The sequence below is a fragment of the Colletotrichum scovillei genome (assembly GCF_011075155.1).
Source record: "Colletotrichum scovillei strain TJNH1 chromosome Unknown Contig00011, whole genome shotgun sequence".
NCBI lineage: Eukaryota > Fungi > Ascomycota > Sordariomycetes > Glomerellales > Glomerellaceae > Colletotrichum > Colletotrichum scovillei.
This window is the reverse complement of record NW_023336269.1, coordinates 1,866,923-1,884,482: the sequence shown is the minus strand read 5'-3', so window position 1 is coordinate 1,884,482 and position 17,560 is coordinate 1,866,923. Positions and strand designations below refer to the sequence as shown.

Genomic DNA, 17,560 nt, shown 5'->3' with positions numbered 1-17,560 from the left:
TATGGGGTATCATTTCTATATGTTTCATTCTACAGGTAATAAGTCATTTCAAGAACTAAAAAAGACGTTGTGTTTATGTGGCATCAGCAGCTCAGGGGCAAACGGTCCGTAGTCAGGGTGTGTCTGCTCCATTCCAAGTACATCCGCAAAGATGTCTCTTGCTTGTGTGCATAGCAGAGGCATGTTGCTCAGTAGACCCTGGGCAAGATGCATCCAGTCCGTTACTCCAGAAAGCTTCAAGCGAAGAGCCTAGTAGTTGCGTGAGTCATTAAGGTCGTACTCTCAAACAGAAGAAAAGGAGTTTGTCAGATCTGATCTCACCTCGAGTTGTTCCTTGACATCATTGTCTTCCTCCAAAGGTGCCGTCACTCTCATGGCTCTCTGCGTATGGACGACGTATTTGGCAATTTTGTAGATCTTGGAACAGCCGTCCAGCACATTGTTCAGATCACATCCTTCTTCCTTCAATCCTGCTAGGAATTGGATAAATTGGCCCATGACCCTGACATTGAGATGGGCCTCTGATCCTGTGGGTTCCTCGAGTGCTGACCATAAGAGGATCAAGCTGGCCATGATGGGATAGCCGAGAAGAACCCTGTCAGAAGTGTTAGTAAGTTATACAGGAAATCAAGGATTTTCGAAACTAACCATATGTTCACATAAGGTTGAGGTGGCATCACCCGTAGAAGATCGATGATTGCCCGAGCCGCTGACGTACACTTGGAGTGTGACTGCTCTATGCTGGGAAAGGCTCCCCTATTCACCCAGTCTGAGTACAGCGAGCACGACGGCTGTACGCTCGTCGCATTCTTGAGCCGCGCCAGATTGATGTTGGTCTTAATCAAAGTGCTGAAATAGATGAAATGCAACAGGGCGGTGTGCATGTCCAGCGCTCCTGTCGTCGAGGGGGTGGAGGGATCCGGCCTCGATTCTTGCGGGAGCGAGCACTTCCACTCTTCCAACTCACAATTAGACAGTATCATCATCATGTGATGTTCCGTACCTGACTGCAGCTGGAGATTGTGTAGAGAAAACTTTCCATGCAGTGTGACTTGCGTCCTTGATAGTTGTGCCATGCTGTTAAGGAGGCACGGCGAGTGCGAGATGCCATCAAAAACGGTCGCATCTTTATCTGGAAGCTCAACGGTGACATCGTCGTGAGCAAAGGGGTGAGATAGGCCATACTTTGCCATCATGTCCGTGTTAAGTATATGTGTTGCCCAAAATACCCGCCTACGTCGCGCCGACTCGGTGGCATCGAGGTTGGCGTAGGTTTCCCTCCTGTGCAACCCGATGATCTGCGCGGTCCGGGCCGCCGCAGAAGCCAGCTGAGCTGTCGTGCGCGCATCGGCCGTCTGCAACGAGAACGTGGCTATAGCCAGCAAGGCCTCGCAGGCCAACACGTTTGTCCCCTGGAGAAGGAGTTCAGGGACGATGGCATATGCATTCTTGTAGTATCCCCAGCTCAAGCCGCCAAAGCGCTCAAAAGAATCGTTCGCGGTCCTCCACCGCATGGCGGCCCCGAACATGGCATTTGCAATCGCTCGCCTGGCTGAAGTATCACAGTCATTTTGGTCGGCGTGAACCCCGTATTGTTTGTCAGTATGCCCTAAGAATGTCTCTCTCGTCATGGCGGGACAGAAGAGCTGCACTTCCTCCATGACGGTGACTTCCAAATCCAAAATGTAGTCTTGGGGCGGGAAGCGTGCAAATGTTGTTCGGCTGAAAGGCCTCCGATCTACAGTTGCCTCAATCTGATTTCGAGCGTTGCGAAGTCCCTCTAGCACGGAAGTCCGCCCGAACAGATCTTTGGGGAGGAAAGGGAGAGCATAAGGTGGCATCCTTTCGCGCCGGCTGGGGCCAGGATCAGCCGGATTACGCTGCTGTTGTTCTGGGGCATGATTCTGGATTCTCTGCGCCAGACTTTTCGGTACCTTTATGAGCCGTTCGGCAGGCTGAGAAGGTATAGTATCGACGAGCCCTTGGGATTGCCCTCTTGGATCCTCTATGGACAACTGGCCACCGAGAGTGCCAATTTCAGCCACATCGGGCGCCTCGGCACTCCGTCGCTTTCCTCCTGGCTCGAAATCAACCTTGTTCCTGGGTAGAACGTCAGCAATTGTCGACGGAGTAACCCGCACTTGGCACTGACTTCCGCCCCGGGCCTCTCTTCCTGCGCTCAGTGTACACACAGGGTACACCCGATCTAGTGCAGAGTCCACAGGCCGGTTCTCGTCCGTCGCAGCGTCTTTTGCGTGATTTGCAATAGGCACATGCCTATGGGTTATGATTAGTTCAGTTCATATCGATTCCGACTAGATGGTACAGGTGCGGAGTTGCTTACACTATAGATCCGCTTCTTGATGACTTCCTCCGCATTGCTCTCGACGGTACTGGTAGCCTCAGCGACACCGGTCATGTTTGCTAGGTGATCTCTTCGCCCTACGGAAGTACTTTGGACAGAGCAAGGAGGTGTTGTTTGATTCCGCTTGAAAGATGGGCAAACATTGTGCTCCATGCGGGAGTCGTCGTGGGTAGTCGGGGGGATGTATAAGTGGGCGGATATTATTAAGCTTCCGCCCTTTGTGTAGTAGCCGGGAAAGACAGCGGATACAACTGCGGATGTTTCTGGGATGTTTGTATCCCCCGCTATAGTCTTTCTCGACTAGCTTACCCCAGCTTTCCGCAAATCAGCGTTCAGAGCGGCCCAAGACTATCATCAAATCGGAGACATAATTATATCCGCCGAGTCGACGGAAGCTCTGGACAAAGGTGCTTCCTCCACAATTGCGCCATCTCATCCTTCTTCGATGCTGCACCTTCGATGTCCAAAGTTCCGAGTCATTACCAAACGGGTCGGCAGAAGCATCGCAAACCCGACCAAGAGTAACTATGGCGGAGGCGTTTCGCTATACCGTCGGACTTTCAGTCTCAACCGCACAGACGGAAAGTTGAAGGAGAGAGTATGTGATTGTGCGTATAAGAGGACATGAGGGTCGCGACGAACACCAAGCGACCAATACACAACGACAGCAGACGACAAAATCATCTCAGCACACCATATCTAGAACACGTCTTAGATCATCCCCTCCAAATTACGAAGATGAGCTCTTTCAAGAACGTCGCTCTCCTTGGCGTAAGTCTACATCCCAGCCTCAGAAGCCAGAGCAGCCGAGATACTAAGAGGTCTACAGAAAGGGCTCTTGGGAAGCGCAATCACCACTGAACTTGCCAACGCTGGCTTCAATGTTACAATATTCGGCCGCGCCGAGTCTGCTCCAGGAGACCTCCCTGCTGGGGTGCACTTTAAAACGATCGACTACTCCTCAGTCGACACCATCGCTACGGCCGTCAAGAGGCAGGATGTCATCGTCTCAACCCTTAGCAAGGGCGGTCTCTTCATCCAGAGAACTATCATTGACGGCGCTATCAAGGCTGGCGTCAAGCGCTACATCCCTTCCGACTGGGGCTCCTTCACCACCGACTCCAAGGCGGCGGCCGAGCTTACCGTCATGATGAAGCCCTTCACCGACACGCAGAACTATCTGAAGGAAAAGGTCGGTGAGATCGAGCACACAATCTTCTCCGTCGGCGGCTTCACCGACCTCATTGTCAAGTTCCCCATCGCCTTTGACTACGCGAACAAGACGGCGGCCGTGACGAACGGGGGCCACGCCCGCTTCGCCAGCACCAGTCTTGCCGGCATCGGCAAGGCGGTCGCGGGCGCTCTGAAGAACCCCGAGGCAACCAAGAACCGCAATCTGAAGATCCAAGAGTTCGAGGTCTCTCAGGCGCAGCTGCTGGCGCTCGCAAAGAAGTACTCGCCGCCTGGCACCGAGTGGAAGGAAACTGAGCTTGACGGGGAAGCTGAGTTAGAAAAGAACCTGAAAGCTGCACAGGAGGACCCCACCAACGAGTTCGCTATATTTGGTCTGATCAAGGCTGCCCTACTTAGCGGCCGATACAAGTCTTCTTACGACAAGCTCGATAACGAGCTCGTGGGCCTCCCGATTCTGACCGAGAAGGATCTAGAGGCTAAGTTCGCGGCGGTGTACAGTTCCTAGACCGTTTTGCCACTCTACAATCTACACAGTCGGAAATTCATAGCAAGGCTTACTTGTAACAAGGCTATGATAAATAGAAGATGAAGAACATGTGCAACCATTTTTAATAGTAGAGAATAGACTTCGTCCAGGCAGCTGTGGCGTCGTTGTGTGTGCCTAGAGAAATGACGAACAGACATATATGTGACAGCCGTTCCATTGCGAGGATGCATTTCTTGCGGTGCTAAGCATTAAGAAGACAATGGTGGGTTGGTTTCCTTTGTGCAATACCATGCTACGCTTCAAGAAATGTCGAATGAGCGACATCGTCAAGCGAACATGCATAGACGAGCGTTGGAATGCAGTGACTTCAATCGCCTCAACAGAACTAACAATTGGCTCGGATAGAATTATACTTTGACGCCTTTAAACCATCACAACTAGCCTGCAAGTTTAGTAATGACAATGGACCTATCAAACTACTGAAGAAGCAAATATGTTATATCAATCACGCCACAATCATTCGTGCAACGCTGCTAGATATTCTAGTTAGCTACAACTTTCCACTTCTACGTCTATCCACCTAGTGCATTTGAAAACTACAGCACCCCGTGGCAAATACTCACATTAAACACGACGTAATGCAACCCTAGAAAGGAGAGAACTCTCAGAGGCTACAGCTTACATTGCCATGGGCGGTGGACCACATTGATAACCCATGCAGTGCAACGACATCTACTCCATCGCGAAAGAAAGATACATCCAGTATACAAACACCAGAGTATCTATATGTCACAGATGCGCCCGCATGTACCCTGGGATCGATATGATCTAGACCACTGCTCCAACATGAGGTGCAAATCGGATGCTGCAGTGACAATCAAATGCCTGTTCCATCCAAATGTGCAAAACCCCATAGTGGTCTAGATGATAAGGACGAAATGGACCAGGTTCGACATCTGATATCGCCCGCTTCCCTCGTCATTGCAGGCGCCCTCATTTCACATCATCACATCCAGGATTGCTTCCAAGACCGCGCCGTCGATTCTTGGCAACACATCCCCCGGGCAGCCCCAAAGATTATGCAGTGTTCCAACTTCCCGCAGGATGGCGCTCTCTCCAGTGTCCACACTCCACAAGCGCGCGAATCTTGGCAAGGGGGCAGCACCCGTTTCGATCCTGCAGCCAGCCCGGGACGCCCGGCAGACAGGCCCAGCCGGTTGCCGCTGAGCATCGCAACATGAGACCCAGGGGAGGAAGGGCAAGGAGGGAGGGGTTTGTGGTGGGGATGTAGGGATGGTGTGAGAGCGCTGGGCAGTCAAAACGGCTTCTTGTAGGGGGGTGGTGTTGGCGTGCCAGTACCTTGAAGGATCACGTTGGCTGGAAGCCTGGAATGGTCTCTGAAATCAACCCGCTGGCTGCCGCTGGACAAGGGCCCTCGTCAGCCATGGGATAGCCGAAGTGCATGGCCATTGGAAGGCCAGCATGGTGAGGTTATGTTTGGGGAAAGGGGGTTGGGTTCACGAGAGTACCATATCTTAGCCGTCTTTGTACTGCCATGCTAAAGCTGCCATTATCAAACATCAAGACATCAGGCCATAATCTTGAGTCAGTCTGAGTTTCATGACCTCTGTACGTTTTCTTATACGCCGATTTACCGTGAGAGTTTTCGTATATGCCAGTGTATCCTTAGTGTTTTGGGACCATGATCTACCTAAAGCCACAAGGTGAATACGATTAATCCCCAGGACCCATTCGCCACACGAAACGGCTATCGAGACCACGGCAACAACAGATGGGTCCCAGAAGGCTCCATGTCAGTTGTCAATTTATCGGCCGATCGGACAAGAGAGCCAGAGGCAGCCGAGAAGCCCTTTGGCCCACTATGACAAAGGAGCTGGCCTCGTTGGAATTTGCACAGGGCGGAGCATCTGACCCGCAGATGGGTATTTGGGAAAATGTTGGCGGGCAGCCAAATATCTGATCTTAGGGAACTATATCTCAGGGTTCTCGTGAGGATCAATCTAAGCATACTATAAGAGAAAGTACGGATACTTTCTCCTTGTTGAACCTGTTGCTGTGGTTCGTGGACGCAGCTTCGCAAGCCTTTCCCACGGGGGTTGCTTCCGCCTCACCCCCTTTTCTCCCAGCTACATCTGCCTAAATCATCGAGTATGAAGCCGATAATTATCGCGTTGATCATAAGATCAAGCCGTCGTGTATGCCAGTGCTCCTCGAAGGAGGACAAAACAGTCCAACAACCCAATCATGCTTGCAGCATCACCCAGTGCCAAGGCAATCCTGCCTAGACGTTTGAGCATCAAGTCACGGAGGCGTCCCCCTTTCGGATCGGTCCGCTGACCGATGTTGTTGTTATTGGCGTCATCGACTTTTCGGCTCCCGTAAGTGCTCCCACTCCGTGCGTAAGTATTGCCCGAAAAAGTTGGACAGATAACCACCATCAACAACCACCCCTTGACCGATGACCGATGACCGATGACCGATGACCGATGACCCTTGATCGTTGATGAACTCCAGACCTACGCAGCATGGCAGTGGTTATCATCGGCAGTGCGCCGTTGGCTCCGGGTAAGTGTTCTCACGCACGAGCATGCGAGCAAGTGCTGGCAGTAGTGTACTGTAGTCTCCGGGAAGCCTTTCCTCCTCCCCGTTGCGGCGTTGATACCCCCGCCTCGCTTCATCATCTTTCCTCGTCCCCCATCTCGCTGATGTCGCCGAGGCAAATGGGGTTTCTCGAAATCCCATCTAGACATGTCCATGCCGGCCGGGGCGGATTGCGAGAATGGGCCAATCAAGCATGGCTGCATCATATCTCCCACATCACGGATGTTCGAGCGCCCGTTTCCTTCTTTTCTCTTTCTTCCTTTTTTGCTGGGTATATAACGAGCGCCCGTTTCCTTCTTTTCTCTTTCTTCCTTTTTTGCTGGGTATATAACCGAAGGGGGAAGGGAGGGGAGGGGCGGCCGGCCCGCCATTCAATGTCAAGAAAAGGCCTAGAACAAGTTCAGAAGCAAGTTTGACAGCCCCCGCTAACGGGCGTTTTGGTGGCACCCCTTTTCTTTCTTGCAGCTCATGGTCGGCGATCCCCCATGCGAGCAAAGTTGCAGAAAAGCAAAGCGTGGCAGAGGAAGCTCCCCCGGAGCTAAGCTAGTAGACGGGTCCCCATGTTAGCGTTCCCGCGGGAAATTTCGTGGCCGTTTGGAAAAACATGAGTCGTGTCATTTGGCTGCCATTCTGGGTAATCTCTTCACTAGTCAGGAGGCAAAGAGTTAGGGATCATGATACTAACAAATTTGTAAATGAAAGGGAGAAAAGTGACGCGAACCTATCAGATGGCGGTGGAGTTTTGGGCAGCGAGAATGAGCTTCACTTACTCCGCGGAATTCGGAAACAATTAACATGGTATCCAGCTTTGGGCAGCGACACACCACCACCAACACGCCCGCCGTGCCCAGACTAAGCCTGGAGAAGCTTAGCCAATGAGTGACGCCCCGGTTGCCATTCTCGGAAGAGCCCCGTAGTTATCCCCGTGCTTCGGGTCCGGTGGATCTCGGGACACGCCAGACGGTAAGCGACCGCCGGATGAGATGGTGCGGAACAAGCGGGGGACCCACCCGGGGCTCAGTGGTTGATTTTGTCGACGTCGCTCTTTACCCCTTCCGAACCTGAATCCCGCCCGACCTGCATCATCGGCCTTGCAGCTTGCAGGAGCATCGCACCTGTTGGGAATGAGTTCTACCCTGCCCTTTTCTCCCGGAACCTGCCACTACCTACCATCACATCCCTAATTGAGATGGAGCGGGCAGAATCCCGCTGTGTTTCTGCCTAATCACACTTTGCTCCCGCCTATTCGGGATACCTTTCCTCATTTCTCAAGGTCCCCTGTATCATCAACAAGCCGGTCGCGGCTCGCCATTTAGATGTTTGTCCTATCTTATCAGAGGTGCCAGCACGCAATTTCATCAGCTTGAGCAGGTCTATCCTTACGACCCAAGAAAAGGAGTGGATAAAATGCGCCGGATCTCTCAGCTCTTCCGCAATCGGGGACCCTCTTCGGCGTGGGGAACCTTCGGGTGCAGTCCCGATGTCCGGAGGCACCGGCGCTGGCTCCGTCAACAGTCCCCCGTCCCCGCTATCTCTGCTATCACGCTTATCTCATTCTCAGCCAACCATTTTCGGAACGTCCGACGTTATCCCCGACGGCATCAATACCCCTAAGGTAAGCAAGCAACCACTTCGAAACGAAACATTGCGCAAACCAATTCCCCCAAAAAGGAATGACCGAAAAGAGAAAGAATGCCCAGCCCAAATCAGATATCGCGTATTTTTACCGAAATTTCTCCCCGGGCAGAATATGCCCCTTCTTTTTTCTTTACTTTTTTCTGCTTACCATTCATGACCCCAGGCAAGTTAACCTTTTGCCAGACTGCTACGATATCGGCCGGTGCGGCTTCCTACTCTACGGATACGTGGGTGCATCCTTCCATCAGCCCTCCCTTTCCTGCGTTCCATGTGCTGTTTTCTCCCTTGGGAAGGATCATCCTTGCTCCGTTTGTGCGTAGCTAGACCTGAATACCTAATCAGATTAACCTTTACCCCTTCCTCTTACCCCAAAAAAGCTCCGACTGACGTGCGATCTGCTCAAACTCTCAACCAACTCCAAATCAACTTCACCCCTTCACAACGTCACACCGACTTAATCCCGTGCATATCGAAAGAGAGGGAGAAAGTCAGCAACTCCAGCCGCAACTAAATCCATCCATCACCACCACATTCGTATATCGTAGCGTCACACGGTCATCTATAACCAAAATGAAGATCAAAGCACTCAACGTCTACCCCATTAAGGCTCTCCGCCCAATCCACCTTACCGAGGCAACCCTCACCCCGCAAGGCATCCTTCACGACAGGACCTACATGCTCTTCAAAGTCAACCCGGACTCGACCCTCCGCAAGATGCAACTCTCCACCTTCCCCCAGTGCGCTCTCTTCTCCCAGGAGATCGTCGGCTCTCCCGACGAGGACGGCGGCGAAGAGATTCTGGTAAAGTACAACATTCCAACCCCGCCTCTCATCGACCACCACCTCCTTCAGGATACGACCCTTTCGGTGCCTCTCGTCCCGAATACATCGTCTCTGGAACCTATTTCCGTCGACCTTCACGGAAGTCCAGCCGAGGCACTCCGCATGGGGGAGCCATACGACGCCTTCTTCTCCGCTTGCTTCGGCTTCCCCACCATCCTGGTCCACATCGGCACCGGACGCCGCCGTGTCCTCGGCACCCTCGCCCCAGGGTCGTCCTCCAAGCAGCAACAGCAGCAGCAGCAGCAGTCGTCCTCTCTGTTCTCATCGATCACGTCGTATCTCCCCTCCCTCTCGTCTCTATCCAAGTCTGAAGATGAAGAACAAGCCTGGCTCACCTTCACCGACTGCGCCCCTTACCTCATCACATCAGATTCCTCCCTATCTTACCCATCCCTGACCTCCTTTCAGAACCCGGATGCCCCATCCACCATCATGCCCAAGATGCGCCCCAACATTGTCGTAGAAGATTCCTCCGAGGCACCCTTCGCCGAGGACTTTTGGGCGGAGCTGTCCCTCCCTGCCTCCTCTGACGCCAAGCTCCTCCTGACGGCCAACTGCGGTCGCTGCACCTCTCTTAACGTCGACTATGACCTCGGCCGCGCAGCTCCCGGACCCGAGGGGAAGCTCCTCAACACACTGATGAAGGACCGCCGCGTCGACCCGGGTCACAAATACGCACCCGTCTTTGGCCGGTACGCCTTTCTTGAAGTTCCTTCCGTGGGAGACGGGTCTCTGGCCGGAGATGGAACTGTCCAAATCCGCGTGGGCGACCAAGTCGTCGTCACCCGACGCAACACCGAGAGGACAGTCTTTGACTGGGACATACCGGCTCCCGCCGCAAAGAAGACCGTTGCTGTTGCATAAAGGGTCCATATGCGCAGATCAGATTTCCTGATGTTGGTGGTTACAGCCCACTTCCCATCCACATCATTCTCCCCTCCCCACTTGGGCAGCCATCTTTCTAGTTTCCCACTTTTCCTGCTCTAGACTATAATAGGCAACTTTCTTCACAAGACGGCCAAAACACATGTCATTTCTCACGATTCCCACATGTCCAAAAGGGGAAGAGAAGGAAAAGACAAAATACCGCGGAAAACAGGTAGCATTCTAGATGGAGTCAAGTCGTTTGGCCGCACCGTTGGCTGCACCACGAACCAGAAAAAGGAAACCGAGCACACGAGAGGGGGGGGGGGGCTATCACATGTGAGGTTGTCGCTACATACGGCATCATACCAGGTGGACGGGCGGGGGCAAGAAAGTGGGAAGCAGAAGCCAGAAAGTAAAGAAGAAGAAAAAGGAAGGGCAGAATGCCGTGTTACCTATCTGAACCCCCTCGCGTATCTCGTCTTTTCCCGGCATAAAACCCACCTTTTCGAATCCCGAACCACCCTCTGCATCGTGAGAATATCCGTGTCATCATCTCCTGATCTCACGAAAACGATAACGCAACTAGAAAACACCGCGGCTTCCCCATTGCCCAGAGAGAGCCCTTTCTTAGGATCGAGATGAGGATCGAGATAAGAGCCTCACCGCCATTGACACATGCACAATAAGGCCTTCAGGTCAAACCACAATTCTCCCACCCCTTAGGCCTTGCCGATAGATACCTCATCTACGGGGTAGGCATCTATCTGTCCTTCCCTCTCTCTCATGGGCTGGAGTTGCCAATGACACCATCATAATTCCAAGTTTCATATGCCCGTTACCTTTGTGTAACCCGAGAAAGAGGCGCCACTCACTCACCCTTTTCGGCGTTAAGTACCTTGCGTGAAAAATAAAGCGGGGAAAACGCAACAAATTTATACCCACCAGGGTGCTTGCTCCGTCTTCTGATACCCCAGATGCCCAGATCAACATTGATTAATAAACTACAAAAAGGGGAAAGATGGTGTGTGGGAATAGTAGTGCATCTCGCTGAAACTGGCACCCAGCGGATAAACATAACGATACTGAAAAAAAAAAAAAAAAAAAAACATCGAGAGATTCGGCGAGGCTTCCCGCGAACCTCCCCCCCTAGAACAAGAGCAAACTTTCCCTAATTCCTTACTGTCTAGGTAGGTATCCCACGTCCTGCCGGCCGGCAAGGCGGGCAACAACGGCCCAGCTAGCCAGCCAGCCCCGCGCGTAACCTGGCCCCCTTGTTCCCCGGTCCTCCCATTTGATAATGTGTACCGCGCGGGCGCCGGCGCGATGGGAATTCCTCAACGGTTCAGAGAAAGTACATAACATTGGAAGGAAGGGCAGACAGAAAGATGATGGGGAGGGGGTGCGGGGGCTGGCGCGAAAGGGTGAAGATTGAGGAAGGGGGATAGCTAAGATAATTCCCCCGATCTTCGCAGCGATTGTGTGTGTGTGTGATGTGCAGGTAAGGTATCTATCCGCACCCGTCCCCAATGCCGGTTGAAACTCACTCGAGTCGATCATTCCATGGTCCTTTTTTTTTTCTGCCCGCTCTGCTGGGTACATGTTTGGGTTGGGTTATCTACCGCGTTTTTTTGCCCAGCCCGCGTGCTCTCGAAAGTTCATCACCATCTCGTCATAAGGTACCTTGTCTGCGTCTTATTTGCATCTCGGCATGAGAAAAAGGCATGGCGCAGCATTACTGGGAAATATCAGGTGTATGGAAAAGCCAAAAACACAAGGGCATAGACAAACAATACCTAGTAATCTTTCACCGAAAATGATCGACACATCTAGCCCCCGTGAACCCATCCATTCCAAACACCAGAGCCTCATTTACCTTTCTTGCTACACCCATCATACGTCGTCACAGAAAAGCGCCTACTTACATGCTCCTCGACCAATCATCATCACAAGCCACCCATCACAATAACTCGCCCAATCCCATCACACACACCCGTCGTCGTCGTCGTCGAATTCGTCGGTGTAAACCAACCAAGGTTACTCCGTGGTCTAGTCTAGTCTAGTCCAATCCTTAGTCTAAACGACGAACCACCACTCTTATGTACTCTCACTCTGCCTCATCACGCAACTGCAGCACTCCTCCTCGTCTTGTAAGTTTTTCCTGGGGGCACATTTAAATCCGACTGCCTAGGTGATCACACCGAAAGGATTTTCCCACCGCAAGCCTTCGCGTAAACCTTCGCCTGCTGCGAATTTCAAGATAATAATGAGAAGAGATGGGGGGAGGGGATGAGGACCGTTCTTGGAAGACCAACAACAAAAAAACGACCGACAGACTTTCACCGAGGAACACTTCGGAGAAATATGTAATGCAGGCAACCGGCCGGCCCTGCAGTCGTACAAAGTCGTCAGTGCCAGTGCTATGCCATGCCATGTGTGCCTGTACGCATGTATGTATGTATGTATGTATGTATGTATGTATGTATGTATGTATGTATGTATGTATGTATGTATGTATGTATGTATGTATGTATGTATGTCAATGCCATGCCGAGGTCGCGCCATGCTCTACCCGAACAAAATCATCTTGTACAACCACAAAAAAATAAAATCCCCGGATCTACATTTTGTGTAACCTGAACAACATTGAATCCCAGACTTGGATAAAATCACATCTCCGAATCGTGACGCACAACATTTCTCTTCACCGACTTCTTCCCGTTAAAGAAAAATCAAGGAAATTCGAGTCGAGACGAGGCGAGACGAGGCGGGATGGTTACACACACGCATCGCGCCATTTGGTTCTTCACCGGTGACCGGCATCCTCGGACCATTGGTGACACCGAGTAGAGCGCTCCATCGACATCCGAACGACGTACGTCCCTTTCGAACCCAAAAAGGTAGCCCGCCCACATACCGAAAGGTGTCCAACGTCCCCCAGACTCACAGAGTCACAGGTGACATGACATGACAGATTCTGGATGACACAAAGGCGGGCGCAGCAACCATGATATGATAGCTAGAAATACATTAGGGTTTTGGTTCTTTTATATTAGTGCTTGGCACCTTCTTGGTCTTTCCTGCATCATGGCTCGAGTAGAAGAAGCCCCATGGTTCTTCAGACCCGGACAAGCGCTACCTATAGATTTGCTTGACCAACCGGACGCGATACCGTTCTGACCTGGCAGCATCAACGTCATATGCGAAACCGAAGCGCAAGGGGTTCGATGTCATGTAAAGACTCCTTGAACAATACTCAGCATGATAACTGACCAAGAGACAAGAGCGTAGCGTGAGGAAATAGAAATATTCTGCGTCAGGAGGTAAAAAGAAAGAAAACTCGAAATTGACAAATAACCGCCGTTCCAGTCCATCAGCCTTGCGTGCTGTTGTGACGTGATCTAAGCCCATTTTTTTCTTCTGTTTGCCATGCTCCGTGAACCATTCCCAAAAGACCCGAAATCTATTGTTAGAGAAAGAAACCGTTCCGTCTCGCTAGTACCACTATCAACATTTGTCGCGCTCCCTCGCTCGCCCCCTCGCCTCACTTGCTCCTGCCCCGCCAACTTTGGCGGTTTGCCCAAAAGAATAGAGAAAAGGAAATAACCAGGTCGTTGTTTGCCGTAGAATAGGGGTATTGGGCATTGCGCGGCCGAAAAACTCCGTTACGTATTGATCAAAAGCGTGAAATGAAATGGAGAACGGGCGCTGGGTGCGTCTTCTTGCGGTCGAATCAAGGAACTGACCGGCCGGAGCGTCGGCGAGCGAACGAGCTGTGGATGGATGATTCCTCCCTGCCGATTTAGGCTCAGTGCCTGCTGGTTCCAGATTGTGACCGGGAAAGGTGCCGTCGCATCATTCCCGTCCTCAGCCAGGTACGGAAACTCGAGGGCATCATCGCACAGGGGGTCAGCTGTTGACACAGGCGCTAGGGCAAGACCCCCCTGTGGACGGGATGCGCTCCCCGCCGGGACCGTTAAGCTGCAGCCAGCTGCAGAGGTGCCTGAGCCAGAGGGTCCCACGTGCGCCATGCAGCACCGAAATTCGGCACCACTGAGCTAAACCAGAGTTAAGACCGAGGACCCTGCCGTCGCGGCAGGGGGGCGGACCTGGTCCTGTCTGGGTGGTGTAATCGGCGTGCCTTCAAAACGTCCGGGGAGGGTTGCAAACAGAATGATTGAAAAAACTCAAAAATCGAAAACGGAAAGAGTTGCATGGCTTTTTTCGTGTCGACGGCCGCCGCCAAAAGTGAAGGAATCAAAGGGGGAGAACCCCGCGACGAGGTATCCGATGTTGTCCGATCCGAAAAAATCCTTACAGTCAGCGATCGCCAGGGCATTTCTCAAGCTCATGCGCCTGGTATTGCGTGTTTGGTGGTGCATCGCTGTCGGGATGAACCAATATAGTCCTGCAGCGTCTGAAGGTCTCAAAAGGGGCCCTAGGCTTGTGTTAGTAGGTGACATCCATCAATTACAAGATGACACAGTTTGCAACTGCCGTGCCGCATTGTCCACCGACGGGTATTTCCATCTGGAAACCTCGTAGGTAATGAAACAAGAGAGGGTAATGAGATCGGGGATCGGATAGGGCGAGACATTTGTGTCTAGGTGGTGACGAAAGGGAGTTTGCGTCATCAGAAGCAACTGACATGTAGCTAGATTTCGAACGAGGTGACTTGCTCGAGGTGAGCAGCAGTGTGTCTTTGTGAACATACCTCGAGTGCATCCAATGCCAAACCCCCACGTTGCCGGCATGCCTCCATCTTGCGTCCCCTCACGGTGAGCACCATCTTTCCCGCAGTCGATGTCGTCTAGGGTGCTCAGTGACGGTGCCGACAAACGCTGCACCTCAGGCGTTTTGAGTGCAGGGCCGGCAGGTGTGTAGCTTGCAATACCGGCACTCGAAGATACTCCAGTGGGGTCCAGAATGGCAGAGGTTGCAGGTCCATTGGATCAAAGTGCTGTCCGACTTGATCATTTTGAACGAGTGGGCGCAGGGGCCCGCGACGGCCATCTTGAATCAAAAGCAGGTGGAAGGCCTGGGAAGCTTAGGGTCTTAAAGGTTGTGTCTGGCAGGATCCGGACGTGCTGGAAGCGCTGTGCGTTGTGCGCGCGATGTCCTGAACCGTGTGGTTTTTGGTGCCGGTGCTGCTGTCAGAGTAGTTGGTTGGCCCTGAAGATTGAAAGTGATGTTCGCTAAAGCTTTCGATTTTGGCGCCCTGGGAGAGAAGCCTCACTGTTCGGTGGCAGAACGACGGTCAAGCTTTTCTTTGTCTTTTCTTCTTCTTCTCTCTTGGATCTGTGAAACTGAATTAGCAATGGAATAGACTTATTTATGATTATTATCTCGGTAGGTGATGCTGCCGTCTTAAACATGGTGTGAAGGCTTGCAGGCGGGTAGTTGGAACTCACATGAGAGAGAGAGAGAGAGAGAGAGGCGCCAAACGTTGATGTGATGTTGACGAGCAAGGGGGTGGATGTTAAATCAAGGTGTCTGAGTTGAAGAACTGAGTCAACTTGGAGTGTTTGGAGAGGATGCTAAACGAAGCGGGTGGAGCGTGGGAAGGGAGAAAGAAAGAAGTCGGAACCATCAAGAATTCAAGAGGAATTCAAGAACACGGGAGGATGTGGTTCTTGTTTAAGAAAAAAAGGTGAAAGAAGGTTTGCCGGTCGGTGGTGGGTGCTATTGATGGCATGGATGTGATGGGTAAGGATGAGGGCGCGAATGAAGAAAGTGCGGGTGCAATTGCAAGTGCAACTACCGCGAGGCAAGTGCAGTTGCAAAGTGAATCTCAAGGTGAGCGAGGTATCCGTATCCGTAAGGTCAGGTATTAAGGTAGGCTGCCCAAGGTAGAAAGAACTTCCAGGGAAGGTGAGGCCGGGTGAGGGCGAGGGCGAGGGTGAGGGTCAGAATGATGTGCCCCACGCCGAAGTGTCAAGGAAGGTACGGGATGGTCCGAGGGTTTTGGGCAGGAAAGAACGGCAGCAGGGAAGGGGCCATATAATGTCAAGGAATGTCGAGTAAGGAAGTCGCGCCGACATGGTCACGAAAAAGGAGGAAGAAATGAAGCATATGGGAGGAGCAAGGGAATTAGTGCGATTTGCGCTTGCATGAGAAGTGGGAAACAGAGGATAGGAAAAAAAACTAACAAACTTTAGGAGCTCCCAAAAACCGAGGCAATCAAGCTACCTTTGGTCAAGGTGAGGTTAGGTAGATCGGTAGGTACCTTGGGTTGAGTACAAAGGTGAGATAGCTTAGTATTGTATGGCCAGGTACCTTGTGGTAGGTAGGTGCTGCTATGGTACGGCAGAGAAAGGCCAGTGCCGGATGTGATGATGTATGTGTGCTTTGACAACAAAGCTTGGTGGTTTCTTCTTCTCCCAAATAGCCAATGCAAGCCAGGCAAAGTCAGCAATGGCAATGGACGCCCAAGGCAAGTGCCGTTGGCTAATGCTGTGTGACTGGTCGAGCAGCGAAATGAGGGAAAAAGGTCGACTGAGATGAAGGTGGAGTGAGATGGCTAGCAAGCGGGTGTGAGGTGTAATGACGATAAAAATAAATAAAAATAAAGATAAAAGTGCTGAGAGCCAATGCAGTAGCTTGAGCTTGAGCTTGGGGTGTAGGCACGGAGTAATAATCGAGCCCTTTGGGGTTTTTTTTCTGCTCTCGATCAACTTCCGGCCAGTGGTCCTCAAGCAACCCTTATATGGATGGGCCATGGTCCCACGGACGGAAAATCGTCTGATTGCAATGCAACAGAGGGCTAGGTATTTCTCGACAATCGCAGCTTGTATAAACTCTAAGCATTGGTATTACCGCATGTCCCGTTCTTCGGCAGAATTCTAAGGTGCTGTTTGTTGCTGACCGTCCCTGTCCGCCCGGACCCAGCCCGTCCCAAGGTTCACAGCGGGAGCGTCGGATTGGACATTGGACTGCCCTGTCCCCGTTTCCACTCCTGGTCCGTGTTGTGGTCTGTCCGTGCCGGTAGGTATCATGGAGGATGCACAACACGGTACTGGTAGGGCTGCCATACTTTGCCTGGCTCTGGCCGTTGCCTCTTGAAAGTCTAGTTGACATTGCCGTGATTCTGTGACGGGAAAAGGACGTAAGGAATCCCGGCGGGAAGCTAAGCATATACTCCGTACCAGTCGTAAGGTAGTAAGCTCTTTCTTTTTCGAATTAGAGCCCGATCATAATCCAGTATGGCAGCAGTAAGGGACTAATAAGGTACGAACACAGCTCTGGAAACATACTCCATGAGTCCCGGGTTCCGATGCTCACGCAGCCGCTGACGGGATATGCCTTGCAGTTCAGACTTTAGAGGCGCCTGCGCTAGATTGGAGAAGCTCGACTTGTGGTGCCCTGCGTGGTACCGCAAGGTACTGCTGTCACTCCTCCCCAATTGTACCTTACCATAGCGTGGATCTGGAATAGGTTGAACCTTCAGAGTGAGCTGAGCTATGTAGCCGGACGTGGCATCGTTACAGCACCGAGACAGACTCATCACATCTATGGTGCCCTGTCTGTCCTTGACAGGTACCTACCTG

The 17,560-nt window shown here is 52.1% G+C and overlaps 4 protein-coding genes across 4 annotated transcripts; 2 read left to right on the top strand and 2 right to left on the bottom strand.

Moving 5' to 3' along the window:
• Nucleotides 1-48: 48 nt before the first annotated feature.
• HER10_EVM0004976 (fungal specific transcription factor domain-containing protein) lies at nucleotides 49-2,573 on the bottom strand (the record flags this gene model as incomplete). The annotated part of the gene is made up of 6 exons (XM_035474602.1): nucleotides 2,345-2,573; nucleotides 2,153-2,277; nucleotides 1,004-2,100; nucleotides 649-895; nucleotides 322-595; nucleotides 49-249 (listed from the first exon to the last, which is right to left on the bottom strand). Exons 1-6 carry the CDS (start codon nucleotides 2,516-2,518, stop codon nucleotides 49-51), a joined length of 2,118 nt encoding a protein of 705 aa, XP_035326820.1. The 5' UTR covers nucleotides 2,519-2,573.
• Nucleotides 2,574-2,794: 221 nt separating this feature from the next.
• Nucleotides 2,795-4,064, top strand: HER10_EVM0009829 (uncharacterized protein; the record flags this gene model as incomplete). Its single annotated transcript, XM_035479302.1, has 2 exons — nucleotides 2,795-3,136; nucleotides 3,195-4,064. Exons 1-2 carry the CDS (start codon nucleotides 2,990-2,992, stop codon nucleotides 4,062-4,064), a joined length of 1,017 nt encoding a protein of 338 aa, XP_035327190.1. The 5' UTR covers nucleotides 2,795-2,989.
• Nucleotides 4,065-8,569: 4,505 nt separating this feature from the next.
• HER10_EVM0002754 (MOSC domain-containing protein) lies at nucleotides 8,570-10,327 on the top strand. Its single transcript, XM_035472450.1, has one exon. The coding sequence runs from the start codon at nucleotides 8,877-8,879 to the stop codon at nucleotides 10,011-10,013; it is 1,137 nt and encodes a 378-aa protein (XP_035326642.1). The 5' UTR covers nucleotides 8,570-8,876; the 3' UTR covers nucleotides 10,014-10,327.
• Nucleotides 10,328-14,861: 4,534 nt separating this feature from the next.
• On the bottom strand, nucleotides 14,862-15,026 carry HER10_EVM0012548 (uncharacterized protein; the record flags this gene model as incomplete). Its single annotated transcript, XM_035481942.1, has 1 exon — nucleotides 14,862-15,026. The coding sequence occupies one exon, from the start codon at nucleotides 15,024-15,026 to the stop codon at nucleotides 14,862-14,864; it is 165 nt and encodes a 54-aa protein (XP_035327408.1).
• Nucleotides 15,027-17,560: the final 2,534 nt, after the last annotated feature.